Here is a 24,159-nt window from a genome sequence, read left to right on the forward strand (position 1 = left end):
TTTTTGCTGTTTTCTTCTTTTCTTCTCAACAGACACAATTTTTTTTAAAGAAGGAAAGGATTCGACAAAAAAAAAAGATAGGAAGCGAAAGGATACAAATCGTTTACGGTCCCTTTCGTTGAAAAAAAAAATACAATATATACAAAGACATCAAAGTTTTCTTTTTCGTATTCAAGCTCACACTGCATTGGAGCTGTGGCACTTTCTTACAATTTTGAATCCCAAACATCTCTTTTATGGATTTGAACTCCAGCTGAGAGTACCGTGGCGTACACCTTATCAGTCAAGCTGAAGGCGTCCATTATAAGGAGAAATATACAGAGATTGCAGCCTAATGTGGGTGCGCAGTAAAAGACTTACTGATCAGGTGCTGTGTTGTTGTTGTTGTTTTTTGGGGGGGTATGTTTGTTTTTACTTGTTCGTTTTTGTTTTTTTTTGTATTGTTTTTGTTCGTTTTGTTTTGTTGTTTTCTGTTGGGTTTTTTTTGTTTGCTTTTGTTTTGTTTGGTTTTTGTTGTTGTTGTTGTTTTGTTTGTTTGTTGTTTTTTTGGGGGGGTTATTATTGCAGTCATAATGATTGGCGTGTGCGTTGGTGTGTGTGTGTGTGGAAGGGGGATGAAGTGGTCGTTTGCACAAGTGATTGTCTTAACACAGGTGCAGGTTCGAATGAATATGATATATGACTTCATAATTTGGAATAATAGGTATCTAGATGGCGCGTTTCCGTTTACAGTTTACAATCGCCCTAGCGCGTCAAGCAGAGTATGTACATGTATGTACTCTCTGAAGGTCAATCAGCAAAATTCGGGTTGGTGCTCAAGGGGGATAATCTTGTTTTACTCTGCTGCTTATTTTGAAGACGGGTCACTCCCCCTTTTTCTGCATCGCCGCAGGCATTACACTAGCCCTTCCTCGCATCATTTATGTGTCACGACCCGATGGAATCAGGCGCTCGTCAATTTTTCTAAGTTTGAATTTATTATGAGTTTAACAGCACTTGTAACACAATTAGGTCGTATAAGTTCAGGTTAGGTGTTACAAGATAGTAACATACAAAAAAAGGAGGAGAGATAAGGACGATGGATGTTTTTAGGGGGTTTTTTGTTTTTGGTAAGTGTTTTACGGCGCTCGCAACTGCATAAGGTCATATGAGCGTGCGGGACACATTAAACTTTTTCAGAAGGTAGGAAATTTTGAATTTTGTCCGGGTGGCGGCCGAAGCCTACTCTTATCGATTTTAAACCATCAAGGGATCTTTAACGTGCGCAACTTGCACACGGGCCCTCCGAGATTTTTCACCCTTATCCGAGAAGGCTAGGTGTAGATCTTTCCAACCAGAAGATCAGGGGTGAGGCTGAAAGACAGCAGTAAGAAGAAGCCAAGGAATAGCAGTAGAAAGGCTGTAGAAAGAATCAGGAGCCCAGAGGAGGGGGGCAAAGGAGATGAGGGAGTGGGGGCAGAAAGAGGAGACGAAAGCAGACGACAGAACATTGCTAGAGAGCAGGAAAGGAGGTGAAAGGAGACAAATTTAGAGAAGAAAATTTTTCGGTCACTACCCGGATTCGAACCCGGGACCTTTGAATGAGAGGCCAACACCTTAACCTCTAGGCCACGAGAGCCCTCATAGATGTTTGATAGCAAAGAAGGAGCAACCAACCAGAGCACCCGCCAACCAACCCCCGTCAATGTTTTGGCATATGAAACTATTGGTATCATCTTATATATAATATATATATATATAGCTGGGTACCTATTTCCACCTGGGCGAAGCGAGGAAAATTTGTGCAAAGAGTCTTTCCCAAGGGCACGTCAGACCCCTAACGGGATTCGAACCCGAGACCTGTTGCGAGTCTGAGAGCCTAACCACTAGGCCACTGACACCACAATGTTTTCACTGCTGCCTTTACGTGTATATAATCCATGTATGGCTGAGAAAGTTCTTCCTTATGTGGTTGAACTAGGGGGGTTTATTTGGGGGGGGGTAGGTGCATATGAAATATATATATTTGAGTATGGGGTTTACTCTCAATAATCATATATATATATATATATATATATATATATATTATATATATAATCGATGTAAAGCAATCAGAGCTTATAACTTGTATGGGATTGAGCACTTTATACAAGCAATCTTTTATAATTATTAATATCATCATAATGGTAAAGAACCCCTGCCCCAGTCCAGTTTTAGTATTCACGGACAACTAAATAATGTAATCCATGCTTTCAGAGGCTGAAAAAAAAAACAAAGGTGGCAAATGCATCCAAATGAAAATATTGAGCGGAGTTACGCTGTAGCGTTCAGCATGAAATCTTCTTTTCTTTTCCCTGGAACAGATAGTGATAACACTTGTTTTGTTTTGTTTTGTTTAAGTAAGCGTTTTACAGCACTTTGCAATACAATAAGGTCATATAAGTGCTGAAAATTAGAGGTGTTACAAGAAAGAAACAAACACAAGCAAGAAGGAGGGGAGATAAAGACAATAGATGTTTGATAGAAAAGATGGAGCAAACCGCACCAGAGCACCCATCAACGACCCACATATAATAATACGGTACACGTATTAACAAGAAGTGAGGTAGAAATCAAAATGAATCAAACTTCAACAACTGAATATTTGTAACACAAAAAAGGAACAAATCTATGCAGTTATACACTCAGAGCAACACTTGTTTATTAAATCTCTTCAACAGAAAATGGCATCTCAGATAAACATTAATCAACAATGTGTTATCTATGGGACAACTCCCGAAAGAGGCATGAGTATCTTGTGCATAAATGTGTGTGTATATATTGATAATTGTTACTATGCCTGATTAACCCGCTTAAAATTAGCACGAATGTTCACTAACAGTTCAAGCTCTAAATTACAAACTGCACACTCCTACCTACCTACCCACCCACCTTTCACTATCTTGTCACTCTAAAAACTCATGCTACTTCCCACACAAACTTGAACACTAAGCAACAAAGAACAACTACTTTCCCCAGGAGAAGTGAGGCACAACACTGGCTCAAACAGACTTTCTCTGACACCTGAGTTGGCAAAAAATACCATTGCTTCACTGAATTAACACTCACAACATATCGAGAAAAAATGATCAATCAAACACAGCAAGCTAAATTAAAAGGATCACCAAATGAGGAACAGGTTACAACCCATGGCGTTCAGAAAACAAATATTTAAGAGAAATAAAAATAACACAGGACTTGCTACATACCCAAGACATTTCGTAAATACAGAAAATCCTATACATCAGTCCATCTTAGACAAGTACAACATCATTTTTTATGATCATCTCCATAAACACAATAAGACAACCCCAACAGAAAGAAAAATTCAACAAAATTCTTGCAATGTACAGAGTCTTCTCTTCATCCTTATACTTTTATAGTGACCAAAACAACAATATTATTTTTAAAATCCCAACATTAGTGGCAAGAGTAATTATGCCAGTAGGAAGCCAATACAATGGAGTCCTCTTAAACCGAACATGATTAATCTAAAAACCGAGGTAGAGCAAAAGAAAACAGAATCCACGCTTTTTTCTTCCCCATTTGAACGTAAACCGAAAAAAATTCCCCAATCCCATATTTTGGAGCTTGAATCTCAAGTGCAATAACAGAGCAAATAGTGGAAAGTAGCTATAGCAACAAAAAAATCTACATCCACAAAATTAATTTACCACCGCCATACCTGAAGTTTAAGAATAGATAAGATAGTAAGATTTCAAAAACCCAAATAAGCATATTTTCAAAGTACGGTAAAAATTTTTATATAACTTAAGTGAATTACTTAACAACAATTCTTTTCTTTAAAACTGGGATAAAAAGATACATTCTGACAACAGATAAAGCAAACTATATGCTTAAAGGTTAATTCACAAAACTGCATTCTGTCTGACCCATAACACTGCAAAAAGCAATATAATGAAATGAACACCCAGTACTTATGTCTTCCAGTTTAAAATTAAAAGCCCTGTTTGTACAGTCTAGTCCCACAACATTTTCCCACAAAACCTGACAACCAAGCACAATGGCAGAAAAAAAATTTCCTGTGACTTATCACAACCAACAAGGACAAGTATACTAATCTATTACCTCCACAGCACAGTGTCTACTCTACGCTTTCTTCAACATGACAGGATTGCACTCAAACTCAAACATCTCAAGTTCTCAACAGAACCCAAACAACAGCCACTGGAAACGTAAAGAAGTAAGAAAAGCACAATGTGCTAAAATACCTGTTAAAAATTGAGAATCAAAAGAGAGAATTCATTTAAAGCCAGCTGTTCTGAGGCATTATATCTCACAGAAGCTTCCCCTGATTACAATATTAACATGTGTGCTCTGTTCTTATGATATAAATGCACATTCACAATCTCATACAACAGTCTTACCACATACTCTGAAATAAAAAAAACTAGGCATAACAGTTATGACAACACTTACACACTAATGAGTTCAGTCACTTTTGCTCAAAACCTGACAGACTTACACACACACACACACACACACACACACACACACACACACACACACACACACACACACACACACACAGCCAACACTGCTCTAAACTCTGTCTATGAGGAACTACAGACATTACTGCAAGTAACTTTCCTCTGAACAACACACCAAAACACTCATCATCATAAAAACAACCACGTACTGACTCTAGCTTAGCCACCCGACAAACTGACATGCTCACAGACACATAAACAAGCACACAGACCAAAATTCTCATTCATTAATAACACAGACAAGCGCCATCTACTGATCCGGTTTCAGACACGTCACCAGAGGGTGGTTGAGTGGAGCGTTGCTGAACAGGGTGCCAATGTAAGCATTCGTGCCCCACACGGGGTGGGTGATCACCTTGCAGCAGCCTAGGTCAAGGATATCAAAGCCCATACGCCTGTAGCGCTCATCAGTTTCAAACAGGGTGAAGTTTGTGTGCGGACCCTTGAACTGAAACAACATGGAGAAATAACAGTAAGTGTATTGTGTATGGATTTTTAGTTTAAGTAAGAGTTTTGCGGCACTTGCAACACAATAAGGTCATGTAAGTGCCGACGGTTAGAGGTTTTATAAGAGAGTAACAAACACGAAAAAGAAGGAGGAAAAATAAGGATGATAGATGTCTGATAGGAAAGAAGAAGCGAACCACATCAGAGCACCCGCCAACCACCCACGAGTATGGATTTAATGCCCTTTCAGCACTATTGGGCTATTACAGAGGTGGCAACCCGGAGAGAGCAAGCATAATCAGGAGGAAAGGCAAAGAAAAATGGGCTTAGGTCACTTTTCCACGATTAAAAAAACAGTGCTTGGCTACAGTTTTTGCTTTAGTAAGAGTTTTACAGCACTTGCAACACAATTAGGTCATATAAGTGCAAAAAGATTAGAATTATTACAAGAGAGTAACAAACACAAAAAGGGGGAGAAATAAGGACGATGGACAATTGATAAAATAGAAGTAGCAAATCACACTAGAGCACTTGCCAACCACCCACAAGCTATACAGTCAGCCAGCAGGAAAACAGCCACACCTCATCATGGACAAACGAACATCATGAAAAAAAAAAAAAAAATAGGAGTAGGAACACACTACACTTCAGAGCAGCCACCAGCTATCCAGGCTGTATAGCATAATTAGCAAATAAGTCTGAGACTTGGAAAAAGAAGCAGTTATTAATGGATGAGAATTTTGGTCCGTGACACCAATGCAGCTTACAAATACAAGGGTACTGAGTGCATTTTTTTTAAATAGTAGAGGGTTTTACGGTGCTCGCAACTGCATAAGGTCATATGAGCGCCAAGGGGTGGGTGTCAACAGAGAAGTCTTTACGGGGAATCAGACTTAGACTGCTCATCTCTCTAGCTTCAACAGCACAAGGTCTGCTTTGACTATCAAGGCACCCCAAAATAGCAGATCTTAAGAGAGTGACAAACATACAAAAGAAGTACAGGAAAATGACAATAGTAAGGATCAGGAAAGAAAAAGCAGCAGTTCCCTGTTGTAGATCAGGCACAGTTATGAGAGTGACATGAGTCAGCCCATTTACAATTCTACTATGCTCGACCGAGAAATGTCCCCCCTTTGGGAACGGCCTAAAGACACTACAGTCAGTGGCACTGCCCCGGGGGGTGTACTGAGTGTGAGCTGTATGAGTACGAGTGGTTGTATATTTGCTTACAGCAACCCCGTCAACTTTCACTATGTGTGAAGGTATGATGCAACAGGATTTGCAAGCGACCTTTTCACACACAACAAAGACTAGATCTAATTTTTTACTTTTATGGTTCATATGTCACAGACTTGAGGCAAAAAATCAGACTTTTGGTTGCAAGAAACATTACAGATGAGCAACAAGCAATACTCAAATGACTGAAAACTCACATAAAATGACACAATCTACAATTCTGAGTCATTTGTACCACTGTTAGTTTTAGTAAGATTAAGAGTTTTAAGGCACTTACAACACAAAATTAGGTCACATAAGCGCCAAAGATTAGAGGTGTTACAAGAGAGTAACGAACACAAAAAAGAAGGTGGAGAGATAAGAACGACAGATGTTTGAAAGGAAAGAAGGAGCAAACAACACTAGAGCATCCGTCAACCACCCACATTTGCAGTCCACTGTAAGGCATTTCTGATGGAAAATCATATTTGTTAAAAACATTAAAAATAGAATTACATTTCATAATCCGTTACATGTATACATTTACCTCCATACGACAAAATGTTCTAAATAAACTCCAGAGGCTGCTCCCTTTAAAACACAAAACTGTTCCCTTTTAGACGGTTCACCACAAAAACAAACAGGGACGGACAAGGACAAGAAGCTGGCAAGCACGTACAGATCACATTCATAGGAAGGAAAGCAACTCACTGGTTTTCCAGAGGTTGGCTCAATAAAGTCAGCCCAGAAGCCAGAATCCTCAAATGCCTGGCAAATTTCTACGGCTCCTTGGATGAACTGTGAAAAAAATAATGCAAATATAAAAAAATATAAACATCACAATATATCAAAACTAGATGTTATCTTTTTTATAGCTATAATTATTTATTTTCTTTTATAATAAAAAGCATTGTTCTTCATCGTAGCTGAGAGGAGCAGGGATCAAATGGTAATTCCTTAACTCTTAATGCAATTGCTCAATAGCTTTGGTTAGCTTGTGAGTAAGTAATGTCTTCCTTAATCTCAACTGATGCAGTACTTGTCTCAGAAACCTCCTCTGGTTCTCCTTCAGAATCACTGCTGCCATTATCTGATTCGAAAAATCTATCATTTTGGGTCATGATATAGTTGCGTTTGTTATCCATTCCAAAAACTTTTTCGAAGACATGAAGACGCTAAGACAAATTTACTAACAAAGGCAAAAACTCGCCCCAGACAGCTTAGACCTGGTGGAAACCATTCAGGAAAGTTACTTTCGGTTTCCCATGAGTATCGGATGTTGTCAGTTTTATATTATTATGGTGTTATGGCGCCGACAATGGACTACGAAATCATTTCCCTAAGCGAAAGACTAAGGTAGTCCATGGCAGGTTAAGACGACGTTTACAGGATGACCGTCGTCCGTCGCAGCATAAATGTTAAGAGTCAGTTTCAGTCATGGCTATTACTAAAATATATAAATTGGCATCTCAGACATATAGAAAAATAATATTGAGACAAGACACAAATTCTGAACTCACAGAAGAGACGGCTGATTTCCTTGCTGAACTCCTTCACTTCACATGTTAAATTCTAGACTAATTCCCTTCTTCCTATCAAACATATATCGTCCTTATCTTTCCATCTTTTTTTTGGTATTTGTTATTCTCTTGTAACACCTTTAATCTTTGGCTCTTGTATGAAACTTACTAAAACATAAAACAGACTAATTCCACAATAGAAAGGATAATTTTACTGATTCGTCCAATGAGAAAATCCAACAGTAACAAGTTTTATTTAATTATGACTTCCGGCAGACAAGAAAGAGGCATGCAACAATTAACTGAAAAAAAAAAAAAAGACTTTTAATACCCTATTTCTAAAGGACTTACAGTCTCCAGAAGAGCCTCTCTCTCCTCCTCCACTTCTGAAGACCAAAGTGTCATGTCATTCTCTGTTTTCAGACTGATGTTGACAATAGTCAAGTCTCCCTCTTGAATGTTCCTGTCCGGAAATAGCTCCTTGAATTCTGGAACCAAAAATTTAGCAATAGAAAAGAAACATTTTAAACGGGGGGACAACAACAAAATTTACTTTTGAGTGAAACCTCAAAAAAAATTCAAATTCAGTCACTTATAATAGCACTGCAAAACTATGAACACAATGTGTTGTCTTTTGAACACAATGTGTTGTCTTTTATTTAAGTTAATTGACATCCAAAACTTTAGCCCTTTAGAAGGACTTCTGTATTTGACTAAATTTGAGTGAATGATGAAAATGAAAGTTTGCACTGTTTTAATTCATCTGCTGAAATTCCAATCTATTGAAGTACAGATAAACAACTACCAACCCTCTTACTTTTATTGAACAGGGTAAATGCTGGGTACTACAGCTAATCATTCAGACAGAACAGTGATGACAAATAAAAATAACAGCACAGACACCAGTCTGGAGACTCCCTTAACAATTATCCTGGAAAAGAAATCACACTACATCAACCAAGACCAGCAGCTATGATCCCTTCAGAGACCATATCCAGACATCATCGGATCAGTCTTGCTCACCTTGTTTTCTGTTTTAGTAAGAGTTTTACGTCACTTGCAACAACACAATGACGTCATATTAGTGCTTAACATTAGAGAGTAACAAACACAAAAAAGAGGGAAGAAAGAGAGAATGACGATAGATGTGTGATAGGGAAGAAGAAGCAAACAAAACTAGAGCATGCACCAACCACCCACTTGCTCACCTTTGCGAAGAATGTCCGGACACGCATGTGCTCGATACTCCATCTTGTCTGTGGCACTTGGCCTCGACATGTCGCTCTCCACAAACTCAACTACAATCTGTGCGAGACACAAAAACCTAAGAGTTAGAACATTGACTACAAACACAGAATACATATACTGTCAAGCATGGATAATTCAGACGCAACAGGGAGAGACGAATGTGTTGACCCAACCATAATTCGAGCTAACCAATAATGAAAAATTAACGATTATATATCAGTCCAGAACACAGCAAATTGTACGAGCTATCTGTGATTTTGAGTTTTCTGCGTTTATGTTACCTGTGCCCGACTGTACTTCTGGTGAGATTTTGTTGATTTTACAACTGAAGCTAGAAGCATAGACAAAGTGGTACTTACGTTATTTGTTTGAATTATTACAAAGTAATTCAATCAGGTACAACCCTACAGCGCCCAAGAAAAACAAGGTGACAAGCAAAAGGAACACATGAAAAATAAAACGTAATCTTTATCTGTGGCACCCTCCAACCAATTTTCAGATTAGAAAAAATTGTGATGGCAGATATAAGAAAATCCAAAACAAATTTGAACGTGGGGCCTGACAGTGACAGTCTCTCAGAATTATCTTCATGTTCAGAGCTCACATCTATTTGGCACATTTGTCCACGACAATCTGCTTCCACTCAGCACAAGATTAACTCAGATTCCTTTAATTTAAGTAAGAGTTTTGCTCCACTTGCAAAACAATCCCTTCAAATAAGCACCAAAGATCAGAGGTGTTACTAGAGTGTAACATACAAATCAATGAAGGCGAGATAAGGATGATAGATGTCTAAGAGGAAAAAAGAAGCAAACCAAACCAGAGCGTCCACCAACTACCCACTCTGATTGTTTACAAATTTCCATGTCATTGCCTTAATAATAACATTTTGTCCGTCAATGTCTGACCAGTGCATCCGCAGAGGAGGATATTTTTTAATAGAAATAGAAGAATCAAAGGTTAAGATGAATTATGGCTTCTGCTATGGCCATCAATGAAGCCAATACTGGCGGGGCAAAGTTAGCCAAATTTTGAGTATTTGTTTTAAAAGTTCCACTTCCATCTGTGGATGTACACAGCTAGCTTGCGGGCTTTTCTCTTGGTTTCAACATCTCTTATTTGTGAAGTTTCATCATACTTGCTGTCTACAGTGACTACTGTTTCCAACTTGGTCTATCAGAATTTAGACCCTCACATGTCGATTTATTTTGAAATCCATCTTTGCAGCACATTTTTTGTGCACCAGCTATACGCTTCCACGAGGACAGCTCAGAATAGAAAACTGCCTTTGGATTTTGAAATCAGGCAGTTTCGTTCATTAAAGTCCACTATCCATTTGTTTACATCCAGAGAAGAAATCCAGAAGTCTTGATGACCAAATAGGCTACACAAAGAGCAGGGATGCAACCTAACTGCAAAACATAAAATTAGGATAAAATTCATGACCCCCCCCCCCCTCCATATTTTTATTAGGTCAGGGGGCAAGAAACCCCCCTACTCTTGACTTAAACAAACGAAACTACAAAATCGTCGTTGAGTCCTCTTGAGTTTAGAAAAACTATCTACATTTGCCCTTTTAAGAACTTCCACGTTTAGTATTTTGTTCTGCCACAAAATGCCAAGAATTCTCCATTGTATTAGTAGCATTAGAAAGGATGAAAATAATCTGCTTACCTCACTGTCTGCTACAAATGTTATCACACTGAGAATAATGAGCCAAAGGGTAGAAAACAAAAGTAACAATGACTCTTACAAAATTAAAATAGCCAACTTCAGTAGTTTCATTCTCTCTTCTCTTACATTCTGGAAAGAAGAGGCACATTTACTTTCCCACAGTAATTTTAAAACACAACATTTCTGCACTACAGACAAGGATCCACACATTTCTTCACTAGCCACGACTCAGGAACAGGAAAACAAACAAGGTAAATATAGCACAAAACTTGAACAAAGTTAGTGCAAGTTACCACCCATACCTGAGTGAGAACTAATAGAGGCCTGATTGTGAACTGGAGTGTGTAAGTCACAAGAAAGTTACAGCACTTGACTGAGAGACAGACAGAGAGCACTGAACAAGTACGCCCATACTGAATGAAAGAAAAACAAGCAAGACCAGAACACGGTGGCATATCTTGAACCCTGCAGTGACCCCCTCCTCCAACACCTTAACTAGGTCAAAAGTGGGGACCCCGGACCTATGGTTGGCTACTGATAAGACATTTAGGTTAAGGCCTGGGTCTTGTTTACCTGTTCTCTTCTCATCGTAACTGGGAAAGAACACTGGCCAACATGTGACTAACAGGTAAGTCCACTGCACTTTAACATCAGTGGCCATGACAGTTAAGGAAAAGGAAGAATAGAAGACAAAAAAAGAAAGAGAGATGTAAGCGGAGGAAGAGGGAAAGAACAAAACTGAAAAACTCTAGTTTGCTCTCACGTATTGTTTGTCTCAAGTAAAGACAAGAGAAAAGGGAAAAGACACAAAAATGGGGAACTAAGGAGGCAGGGGAGCAGCTGCAAGAAAACTTTGGCTTCAAATGGTTCCAATAAAGACAGCAGCCAATAAAACTGTAATTTTTTAGAAACTGATAGAGAACATTCAATCCTTGTTTTAATCTGCAATAAATTTACACATAATTGTTGAGTGACCCAAACCTTCATTTGCCTTCCTATATAGTTTTATTTTGGGGAGGGTTCATTATAAGCCATTAACAATCTATCATTAACAATCTATGAAAGTAGTTTAACATTGTATGTTTGTTCAGTCCAGTAAAAATTGGAGAAACTTGGTTTTTTGGTTCTTCTGTTTACGTTTGCATCACTATCATTGTTGTTTTTCAAGATGAAGAGCCAACCTAATTCCTACCTCGCAGCAGACTGACCTCATTTCAGTTCTCGGGGTTGTTGTGAGTTTGTGCTGCTCTCACTGTGCTACTGTATGCGTTATAATTGTAGCACTGACCGTCAAAAGGTAAATGATCACACATGAGGGTAGTACGTCCGTCACAGACAGCTCTTGTTGTCTTTGTTAATAAAAGGCAAAACATGCAATGATGGGGTGTTGTATTTTTGTTGTATTCTCCCTTGAATACGAAGAGTATTTGTCTCAACTCATTCTTTCCACCTTTTCCACATAAAACCAATCATACTCCAAAAGAAGGCCCCACATCTTACTTGGAGTAAAACAGTTTCAAAGGCATGGTTAATATACAAGTATCTGATTTATTGAGAGCCGATGTAAATAAGCTGCATCTACAATAACTGGGTTCAAGACATAAGACCAAACTGAACTTTATGACACTTATTCGGATCCGGAAGTATCCAAATTTCTCATGTGATTAGTAAACTCATCAAAGCTTTCTCAAAAGCATAGTAAATGGATGCGACAGTCTCAGGAAATTTCCCTTTTATACGCTGCCGACAGCCATACTATTTCTCAGAAGCTAATTACTTCAAAACCCCTTTTTTGTAAGAGTTTTACGGCACTTACAACACAATAAGGTCATATAAGTGCTGAATATTAGAGGGGTTACAAGAGAGTAACAAAACATAAAAAAGAAGGAGAGATCAGGACGATAGATGTTTGATAGGAAAGGAGCAAACCACACCAGAGCACCCGCCAACCACCTGCCAAAAACCTTTGGTTTCCCTTTGTTCCAATAATAAGCAAAAACAAAAAATTCCAGTATGCCGAGGCCATTAAGATAATGCACAAAAAGATTGAGGTTCCTTACCTCGTCCACAGATGTAAGGAACTGTTCAGCGATGTCAAAATGGCGATGTTCAGGTAGCGGAGGTAACACGGCATTAATATCAAACCCAGGTGAGACCAGCACTGGTTTTGCATTGAGGTCCTGAGCTAGTCGGCGTGTGTTGACGCAGGGTCCAATGCACCCTGGCAAGGGGAACCGTTTATCTTGAGGGCCGAGGGGCCCGAGCATGTGATCCGGCCACACCGTCTGGACGCCTTAAGAGACAGACAAACCAGACATCACTGACACACACAATTTTTTTATTCATTGGGGGAAAGAGAAGCATACACACACAGTCATTTAGTACTGAAAAAGAACATGGCACATTGACTGGAAAAACAGGGCAAGTGAAGAAGTAGGACTTATCAATGATGCCCTTCAGCCAAACACATAGCGTTTGTAGCTTATGGTAGGTCCACCCAACAAACTGCCACATTTCTTCTTTTTTTTTTTTAAGTAAAAGTTTTACAGCACTTGCAACATAATTAGAGTAACAAATACAAAAAAAGAAGGAGAGATAAAGATGATAGATATTTGGTGGGAAAGAAGGAGCAAACCATGCTACCACCCACTGCCACATTTCATCTGGAAATAGTTGCAAAGGAGATGTTAAAACTTTTCTGCTTTTAATAGGTCAAACAGTGGTCCTATGAAATGCAAGCACTGGTGGTAATTGGATAAGTAAGACTGATGCATGTCATTGACAGTATCAGAGAGAATAGCAGTTGAGGGGTGTGAAGTTTTGACCACTGCTTGCAGAAGGAAAATGTCTTAGACAGAATTTTTTTCTGGCTCCCTTTCGATTCCGTCTTACACAGGTTCGACTATACTACCAAAATAATTCTTTTTCCCTTCCCTCAGGTGATCACAGCAATAGTATTATCTGCTCGGAAACACTGTAGTAACTTTCAATTTCATGAAGCAATCTCTGCAGAGTTTAAGCACCCCCGAAACATTATTTCTATCCCTCAAATAAAGAGAAAAGCACAACCCCTTTCCTGCTTAATGACAGTTTCAATAATCTATAAACACAAATGCCTCTGTATGCATTTCATTGAATCTATACATGATAAGGTGCTTAAAGCTTACAGTAGCCTTTCCATCAGCAGCAGTAAACTCAGGTTTCTTTTTTCCTTTTCTTCTTTCTAGTGGTTTACAATGAGTCAACACAGTAATAGAAATATTTCCCAAGGAACAGACGAGGATAAAAATAATGTCAATGAAAAGAGCAGACCACACTAGATAGAGCATCCAATAACTATCCTCAATACCCTTTGAGAAGCTCTACCAAATCAGAAAACTGTACCAGTAAGCGGAGGAATTTGTTCCAGCTGAGAAAAAGATAAGAAACATTTCACACAGAAAAATCAGAGCGGAGAGAGTCTGGAGTGAGACTGATCATTTCCTTACGTGGTGAGTCTTCTGCTGCTTCTGGTGGAGTTGGCTCAAACTGATCAGACGCTGAGGAGAAGGCCTTGCTCTGTATCACAGCAGCACGCAGATTGGGCAGGTATGTCACAACTCTGCGACAGTGAATCAACTACAGGGAAGAAAGACAGAGACACTAAACAAGAGGTGTCCTGTAACAATTCTTTGAAACTGATTGACAGAATTAAGCCACATCGATGTCAAAGGACAATTTTCTTGTCTGTTGACACAGTGTTTGTTTATAATAAAGTGGCTCAAGAGACACACATTAACAGGAACGAACATAACTGCCACTGACTCTATTCGTCTGAGGATCACTTTATGCCTACATACTACATAACACAAGAACCCTTTGACACCATGCACAGAAATCAAAAGGATTATCATGACTTTCATTTTCCAAGACTTTTGCAAAAGTTCTTTTTCACCGATTCTTCACAACAGCAAACAGCTTCTCTATGCCTAACTGACAGATTTAGAAAGAGCAGGCTTCATCAGACTGTGCACTCAAACAAAGATGCGCCTTTCAACATCACCAAAATGCTATGGTCAAGGCTTATAATTTTCTTGCCTTTTATGATTCCTGACTGATAGGAACAACACAACACTTAGTTTTTTTTGTGTCTGGTGTAAAAAGTACCCAAATGGACTTAAATGGATTGCTTGATACAGTGACGTTATGTTCATTTAAGAACACATTTCTGTGTGGACTTTACTGAAAAATGTTGATCGAAAAAATTTGCTCTTTCCAAAGACTCTCAAGCTTTGGAAGTCACACAACTTTGGCTGCCATTTTCTCGCTAATTTTTCCTCTGATACCAGGCGACCCCCACCACCTAGACTTACAAATATCTCAACTTCCATTCAAGATATATGGCATAGTTTCATCCACATCAAGACAAAAGAACAAGATTTAAGATGAAACCAGTAAGTCCATATCATATGCCCAAAAAATTATGAGCATCTGATTCCAGTGTCATGACACACTTAGTAAACCAGAAAGACATCGTATCCCAAACTGAGGGTAATTACTCTAAGGGCAGGTCACATAGGGTGTGTCCGATCATCCCAGATATTTCAAGACTTTGGTTCTTTATCTTTTGTTTTAGTAAAAGTTTTATGGTACTTGCAGAACAGTTAGTGCCAAAGATTAGGCATGTGACAAGACAGTAACAAACACAAAACAAAAGGAGAGAGAACGATGATAGATTTTTTTATAGGAAAGAAGCAAACCTCACCAGAGCACCCACCAACTACCCACTTTTGGTTTTTTACCTCTGTCCTGGGAGACTTGTGAAAAGGTCAAGGGATCGGTCGATGCAGAGAATAAGAAATTCAGCAAAGACATCAAGGAAAAAATTGACCAAAAAAAACCCACCAACAAAGACTGCACCCGGGAAGCCGAGCATGTTTCTGAGTCGTGTTCTAGGGTCCCCTGGGGTAACGATAATTGTAAAACTCAAAGAGCGTGCTGTAGAGAGTGGATATCCTGTGCTATATAAATGCAGCTATTATTACAATCATTATCATAATTAATATCATTATACTATTTCAAATCTTTTAAAATTTGTTTATTTTTAGTAAGCATTTTATGGCACTTGCAACTCAATAAGGTCATATAAGTGCCACAGATTAGGCGTGTTACAAGAGAGTAACACACACAACAAAAGACGGAGGAAAAGATAGTGAGGATAGTGGTTTGATAGGAAAGAAGGAGCAAACCACACCAGAACTCCCACCAACCACCCACCATAGTTTTCACTTAAAAACATATATGATGAGCAGACACAAAACAGACAACAGAACTCACAGGCCAGACAGATCTGCGATACACCTACAGCAAAAACATGATCATTTTGCCAACATAATTCACACTGTCAGCATTAAAAAATGTAAGCAGGGTACATAAACCCCATTATTTGTTATATTTACACAAACAAAATAAGAATTGGTTATTTGCTTGTGCAGTAGAGAAACATGGGGTGCCATCCACCTGTCCCTCCATCAAAATACCAACAGCCGTCAATGACATGACTGCACAAAAATATAAAAACTGAGAGGATCTAAAAAGAAAAAAGTTCAGTACCTGGAGTGCATTTAGATAACACGTAACTCACTTTGGTTGCCATAACAGACAATGTTTGCCCTCTTCCTTCACAAAATCCAAATGACACTGCCAATCAGATATTCTGTGGATTTTTTTAAAAAAGACATTCACTTGAAGCTGTTTGACAGTTTGACAAATGGGAAATCTGTTGGAAATACATGAATCAAACATCATCATCAATGATCAATAGCTTTTTTCCCCCCTGGTATTGGGTACAGGCTGCCAAGAAGAGCTCTCCTCCACCTCCAGACAGCTTTCTACCATATGCACAAAAAACACTGAACATTAAAATAAAAATTTCAACCGTAACATCAGCTGTTCACTCTAGTCTATATATATGACAGGGGGGTGAATCACAGCTCAAATGCAAGAACAAGAGAAATGGTATAACTTCACAAACTTTTTGGCTTTTGCTTTTTCTGAGGAGAAACAGAAATTCAATAAATATAAATAAATATTCTGAAGTTGATCATTATCCCTGTTCAGAATAGATACCACATTTATACCAAAAAAGTTTGGGACACAACAAGAATCAAACACCTAGGGTCAGCCTACAGAAAACTCCACTTCAGACACTTTTCAAACTTAAAACAAGTAAGCCCTTCACAACACTGCACAGGACAACGGTAAAGTAACAGCCTATCATTCGAGAGAGAGTGAGAGAGAGCCATAGCATTACCATAACTTACATCGGACAGGTCAAATTCTTCATGAGAGTATAAAAAAATCAATATCATCCAGAAATTCGATACCCCTATTTTAGCTATGTATCACAGTTAAAGTGAATTAAAAATTCAGCTGCTAATTAGGAAAATGCTAAGTGTGCAGTTTTAATTTTAAACACACTTGCATTTATGTAGCATTCTAACAAACATCCAGATAAAAAAAACGCACACCAAGCTGTGTAAAAAGCCAAACACATTTTGTTCTCCAACTCACGAAATGAATTTAACACAGTCATTGGCCTCAAGTAAAACAATTTGAATTCTTTGCATGCTTTATGAGAGAAGCACATCAACACAATAATTGTCATTTTGTGCTGGGAAAAAGTAAAAACAGACAGACAGACAGACAGACACAACAGAAGGAAAGTAAAGAAGTATGACCTTCCAGTGGTGTCCTCCCTCCACCAAAACCTTTGTGTGCAATAACAACATAAACACTGACTATAGTGAGTGAAAAAAAGGTTGTACTTGGATATTCAAACAAAGATTGTTTTTTCTAAAGAGAGACTGTAAACAAAAAACAAAAGAGAATTTATTATTGACCCACGAGGGACTGACTAATCAAACACTTTGATCTGACTATGTATTTACAGCTCGTTGCAACTACAACAGCCACATATTCAAATACATTCGGGCACACAAACTACAAAATCAGCAAGACGCTGAAATCTTTTCATTAGGTACAAACTTCACTACATATTATCATTTATTATGTGTTTCGAATAAAGAGAAAATGCATGTCTAGGGGGGAAAAAGAAGGGTCTGAAAATCTGTCTGCTATGTGTGTGCGATTAACTATGTACATATTCACTATGTGTGTGCTGGACGGTATAAAAATTATTAATTACAATTAACTTGCACATCACATACAAGTGCTTTTTTTGTTTTAGAAAGAGGTTTAGTAACACCATTCTAAATTCTTGGTTTCAAATGTTTAATTTCTGCTAAATGGAGACCCTGTTTGAAAAACAGGCACAACTCAAAGCTGGACATCTGAAACAAATGCTATAGAAAGATTAATGTAAACAGGCTTCCTTTACCTGCGTTGTATTGACTTTTTATCAACAAACTACAAATGGTAGCCCTCTACTATCTACAAGAAACTATTTTCTGAACCGGTCTTACTTGTCCATTTCCACCTCCGAGGAAGTTGATCTTCATTGATCTTCCTTTTATATGCCTAATTCAATTGACTAATTCATTATTCACCTCAATTCGCACATAAAAAATTGGTGTAAACATGAAAATGTGAGCCCGCGGGGGGGGGTTGAATTCTGGCCATGGGGAGCAGGAAAAAAAACAACTATATATAACAGTAACATGGTGTTGCAGAGAGATGCCAGTAAGCTTTCCTTTTTTAGTAACAGTTTTACAGCACTTGCAACATAACGAGATAATCAGAGCCAAAAATAAGAGAGTAACAAGCACAAAAAAAGAAGGATTGGTAAAGACGTTAGATGTTTAATAGGAAAGAAAGAGCAAGCCACACCAAAGCACTTGCCAACCACCCATGTAGCCATCCAGCCTCAAAAGCAACTGATTTATTATATGTCAGTGACCTACAACCAAAATTTAAAATTAATTCCTATCAAACTAAAATTGTTTAATGTGTCCTGCGTGCTCATATGACCGTGTATGCAGTTGTGAGCGCCGTAAAAACACTTACCAAAATAAAAATGAACCATGATCCGGAGTGCAGAAGGGAAAAAAAAGAGAGAGAAGGAAAAAGTGTGATGAGAAAAAAAAAATTTTAAGGAAGAAAAGCAATGTACAGCAATGTCTACTTCTTGGAGGCAAAGGAAGAGGAGAACCCGGTACAATGAAAGATTATATGCTTCCTTCCCAACCTGATCCTTCAACTACTTTTTACTAAGGTTTCATGCTTCTGTTCTCTTCAGTTTAATGTGTATTTTCAAGAAATTTATAGATGGACGAGTTTTAACTTCTGTCTGCGATGGCACTGAACTGTTTCATGTACTTAGTTTGTCAAAGAGTCGCAAAAACTCAAAGACTAAAATCCAATGTAATTCTTTGGGGTTCCAATACCCAAAGGCCTGCGAGATATTAGGAAAATGTCTTAATAAAAACCATGCCAACTCCCTATTTCCCAGAATAAAACCCAAGTCTAATTAATATTATTGCCCATGTATTTACAATAAAAGTATTATCCTTTCAGATCTTTGATTCACTTTTTCCTCTCAATTCATTTAAAAAACAAAAAAGAAAGTCACAGTGAGCAACTCAGTATATATATATTTCATAACCACATATTGGATTTTATATTGATTATATAATACAGTCGAACCTGTGTAAGACGGAATCGCAAGGGAGGCAGAAAAAAATTTCGTCTTAGACAGGGGAATTTAGTGAGGAAATGGAGGGGGGGGGGGGGGGGTGGTGTTCAAAGGCCCAGCTGATGGGATAAAGGGTCGCTTGTTTGGAGGGCAAGCAGTCATAACTGGTCAAAACTTCACACCTCTCAGCTGCTATCCTCTCTGATAATGACATGCGTCAGTCTTATTTATCCAATTACCACCAGTGCTTGCATTTCATAGGACCACTGTTTGACCTATTAGAAACAGAAACGTTTGAACATCTCCTTTGCTTCCACCCTTAGCCCCCTCCATCGTTGTAATTAAGCACAGTCAACCAATTCCACCCCTCACTGCCATAACACTTTTCTTGGCGGCAGGCATTGGTCAAACTAATTTCACACCTCCGGCCTCTGACTACCAAAAAAAGTTTGCATGTTGGAGCGCCACTGGAGCATTTTCACTGGCACTCGTGATATTTCACACCCACACCACCCTGACCATCTTCATTGCTCAGGGCTCACATAGATGGGGTAACATCTACCCTCAAATTGCACCCCTACTCCCCTACCTCGCCCAGCAGCATGGCGTTACGTTTATAGCTGGTGGGCAGAAGCAAACTTGCGAGTTTAGTTTCAAATCAGGACTGAACAGGCAAAGCATTTTCCATCTTAAGACTGCTAAAACCCTCGGAAGGTAGCAGATTTTTTTTCCCGTTTCAACTTTACACAGGTAATTGAAGAGGGATATATATCAAGGGGGGAGCAGGGAGATTCCGTTTAGACAGTTTTCCATTTTACACAGGTTTCCGTTAAGGCAGGTTCGACAGTACACATACAAATACAGCAAAAAGGGAACACTTCACAAGCTTTGATCCAGATTGCGTATCACAACACACCATGCCACGCACCACACCCAATGGAGTTAATTGTTTTAAGTCTCAAACAATGATTATAATTTTTTTTTTTATCTCTCATTGGCCTAGGCTGTACCCACAACACAAAAGGGCTGGAACTTTTTAACACTTTTTTAACCTTATGTTTGCCATATTCCTGTCTTTGGCACTTCTAAAGTCTAATGTTTTTCTAAGGGCAAAGTGGTACTGAGCAACTATTAGGGTTCAATGCAAAGAGGATGTTAAAGTTAGATAGCAGCACTTGACATAGTGACATACACTGTCTAGTTCTGGTAGTTTTTCTCCCCTTATACACCATGAAAGTAGAAAGTGGGTTTGGGTAGCCAAAATCTTTAAAACTTCGAATCAAGGTATTACAGTCATATTTTCATAGAATTTATTAATATTGCATGTAAACATAACGATTGCACCAAACTCGTAATGATGGGCAGCCTGGCCCCACCCCCCACCCTCTATTTGCCATTGATGTTTTGCAATTGCTTTTGAACTTTTCTTGAAAAACCATTCATTTGTGACAGTTTTAGTAACAATATGTGTGTTTGGCGGCCAAAATTTTTGGCCCTAAAAATACTACATCTGCATGGGAGTGTTGATAAAGTACATCTAACACCACCAACACGAACTGAAATTGTTTACTGTGTTGTAGTTGTAACTTATTGACATGGCCTTGGTCATTTATAATTGCCAAAACATCAACAACTGTATTCAGTGACTTAATTTTTGTAAGATTTCCTGCACTTAACAAAAATACGGCACATAAGTGCCGAAAATTAGAGGTGTTAGCTGAGAGTAACATTCAATACATAAAGAAAAGAAGTGGAGATGAGAACGCTAAAATCTCACTTCCACACTGCAGGACGCAGACGCACTGCTTTTGGAGGCTAAATCGATGTGTTTTGGGATGAAAAATATATAGCTTCTAAAACCGTCGCAAATCAATTTTTTCCTAGATCGTTTCAAGCCTTACTGCAAAAGAACAAATTATGGTGAAACAAAGGGAGGCATGCCGCCCTGAAACCCCCCAATTTTTTTTTTTTACTTGCGAAATATTACTGTGCAGTTGGGCCCATTGTGATAATAATATAGATTAAATGAAAGCATTAAAAAATAATACTTTTACGACGTACATATAAAGTAAAGGCCAAATTTGTGTAAAACAGACAAAAATGAAAAAGGAAAGTGCTCTATAGAATAAAATATCTGAACCTGAGACAGGTGTGAAAGCAAAATAATACCTGGGCCGAACTATAGATGTTTGATGGGAAAGGAGGCGCAAACCACAATAACAGAGCACCCGTCAACCACTTACATGGTATTCACTGAAAATGATGTAAAATTCAATGCAGTACTATGATGTCCACCTTACAGCAACCCTCTTGGGAAGCAGGCCTTGGCGGTTGCTGTTAGGTGAAGGTTGCTGCTAAATGAGATTTAACAATGGGGAAGAAGATCTCCCACCTGACCCCTTCACCTTCAGACAACAAAAAAACATGCGAGCTTGAGTCTTAATCACGAAATGTTGTGATGTTTTGTTTTGACAAAAACAGGCAGCACTAGCTTTCAAATGAGCAGATTATCAATTGTAGGTTGTAATAATGTTACAGATGGCGACATGGTAAAAAAAGTAGTGTTAATTGCGACAAAGTGACGCTGTGACAACTAACGCGGCGTTAATTGAGACAGAGTGAACACGGAGCTCTTTGCATTGATGATTAGATCTAGATCTAGATCTATCAAAAGGAGATTACAGTAAGGTCCTTTATCTAACATCATCTAGGCATACCATTTCGCTTCTCCCAGCGTGGTCCTACTTAGTTCTATCTAGGCTAGTCTGAGCCTGACAAGATGGAAGGCTTTCTAGAGCATGCATTCAAATCTTTCGACGAATTTGACAAAGCTTTTGCTAAATTTAAAGATGAAAATTTTGTTGCCTTTAGGAAGAAATCATCTGAAACAGTTGAAAAGGTGGACTTAAAGAGTGTGGTAAAAATCAAAAAGACTTTCCGTACAGTAGAGTCGAGGCAACAAATATTTCAACAAAACAGCAGCAGCATACTACAACAGCAACAAAAACCACTAGGGGCAACAACAGCAACAACAACAAGAAAAGCGCTGCGACTGTCTTCGTTTGTCTCTTAGTTTGGTGTGTGTTAGTGGTGTATGCGTGTGGTGTATGCGTGTGTATAAGGCCACAAGCATGTGCGGTGTGCGTTTGTTTGTCTGTGAGTGTGAGTGTAGGCCTATGTGTGTGTGCGTGTCTGTGTGTATGTGTGTGTCGGTTCGTGTGCATGTGTATTTGTATATGTGTGTGCGGATGTGTGAGTGCGTGTGTGTGCATGTGTGTGTGTGTTTGTTTTTGTTTTTTCTTTTAAAAATTTTTTTGTCACAGAGTCACTCTGTCGCAATTAACGCCGCATTAGTTGTCACAGCGTCACTCTGTCGCAATTAACGCTACCAACTTTTATCTCCCTACTCCTACCAGGGAAAAAAGATCAACTGAAACTCATATCCGAAGTTCAACTTAACCGCAGGGACCTGTAGCCTAATTTAAAGAAGATTTGCAGGGACCAAAGAAAAAGATCAATTTAACAGAAGATCAACTTCAAGCAAGTTGAACACAAGCAAAATCGACTGTAGTAGGCCATTCTATTTGTCAGAAAATGTTTGTAAACCGCAACAAAGATTGAAGTTTCAGTTTGAGTTAGCAAGCCTTGAGTTAGAGTTCATGTTAGAGGAAAAGGTTGCTGCTGCGTTGAAAGTTAGCCTTTGGCGGGGTTATTTCAATTTCATGAGAATTAATATGACATGAAAATTCAGATACACAAGGTTAGGGTTGGACTGGGCTTCTGTTACCGTGATGTGAATTCCACTTTGGGTATTTTTTTACTTTCCCTCCCGTCTCACACTCAGCTACCAGATGCCTATTTTCTACTAGATCTAAATATTGATGCGCAGAACACGAATATCAACTTCATTTCCGTCACAAATTAATAGTTTTTGAAATATTTGATTGTTTTTAACCAAGATAGACATGCTTTGGACCAATCGGGGGGTTCCAGGGGGGCTTGCCCCACTGGGGTAAAAGAAAATCTGGGGGGTTACAGGCATGCCACCCTGTTGTTACCCATAATTTGATATTTTACAGTTAGATTTGAAATTGTCTTGAAAATAATTGATTTGCGACAGTTTTAGTGGCTTTATGTGTGATATGCAGCAAACAGTACAGCAGTTTGACCCCTGCCCTGGGCCTGAGCCTGAAACAGTGCATCTGTGTGCGGGAGTGAAAGTAAAAATTTACCTCACTTTGCAGTAAAGATCTATATTAGATTCTAGATCTAGATCTAGATCTAGCAGCCCAAGATTCTAACGTGAACCTTGCCTTGGGCTTGGTACTTGGTAAGTACTAAGTTGGTGGTCACGTCGATATATTACCCACCCCCGCCCCCGTCGTTGTTTACAGTCAGTAGTCAGGTAATCAGGCCAGTTTCATTGAGTGAGTTAGTTACTTACCATCTTCAGTGATTTTCAGTCCAAAAACAAAGCACTATTTTTAACAAATTCAGCAATCAACAAACAAACTAAGACAGCCAGCCGCCAAGTGGACCAAAGAATTCGATCAACACGCAACAGCCTTGTAATGAAAGTAGAAGAAGGTTACAGAAAGGGTATCCTACATAAACACATCACCACAGACAGGGCAAAAAGTAGGTGACCCGGAAGTACTTCGGGATATTTTGTTTTCAAGAGAAACAACATTGCCAAATATACAATATAAATATAATAGAGTCTTGATGTTCGTAAAAGTGTAATCGTGCATGTTATTCTGCCTTTTTTGCTTTCTTTTGTGTGTTTTTTAAATCATTTGACAAATCAATCAAAGTACATGCTATGTTCTATAAAGAATGAAGAACCATAACTAAATTGGAAAAGATAAACAATGACATTGTTAGTTGGGGGGGG

At 38.7% G+C, this 24,159-nt stretch overlaps 1 protein-coding gene across 3 annotated transcripts in view; it reads right to left on the minus strand.

Annotated features, from left to right (window-relative positions):
• Window positions 1–2,650: 2,650 nt before the first annotated feature.
• LOC101848585 (cobalamin trafficking protein CblD) overlaps window positions 2,651–24,159 on the minus strand; it is a 22,667-nt gene continuing 1,158 nt past the window's right edge. The window contains exons 1-8 of one of the 3 annotated variants that reach the window (XM_035969604.1): window positions 23,710–23,907; window positions 16,257–16,312; window positions 14,122–14,251; window positions 12,694–12,926; window positions 8,920–9,016; window positions 8,063–8,199; window positions 6,903–6,989; window positions 2,651–4,977 (exon numbers count right to left, since the gene is read on the minus strand). In XM_035969604.1, the coding sequence (XP_035825497.1) occupies window positions 4,780–4,977; window positions 6,903–6,989; window positions 8,063–8,199; window positions 8,920–9,016; window positions 12,694–12,926; window positions 14,122–14,251; window positions 16,257–16,268 (894 nt within the window). In that variant the 5' untranslated portion in view covers window positions 16,269–16,312; window positions 23,710–23,907 and the 3' untranslated portion in view covers window positions 2,651–4,779. Of the gene's footprint in view, window positions 4,978–6,902; window positions 6,990–8,062; window positions 8,200–8,919; window positions 9,017–12,693; window positions 12,927–14,121; window positions 14,252–16,256; window positions 16,329–23,709; window positions 23,908–24,159 lie in introns of those variants that run through there. The other 2 variants (XM_005097709.3, XM_005097711.3) reach the window with 2 other exon arrangements.

This window comes from Aplysia californica, unplaced genomic scaffold (genome assembly GCF_000002075.1).
Source record: "Aplysia californica isolate F4 #8 unplaced genomic scaffold, AplCal3.0 scaffold00162, whole genome shotgun sequence".
Lineage (NCBI taxonomy): Eukaryota > Metazoa > Mollusca > Gastropoda > Aplysiida > Aplysiidae > Aplysia > Aplysia californica.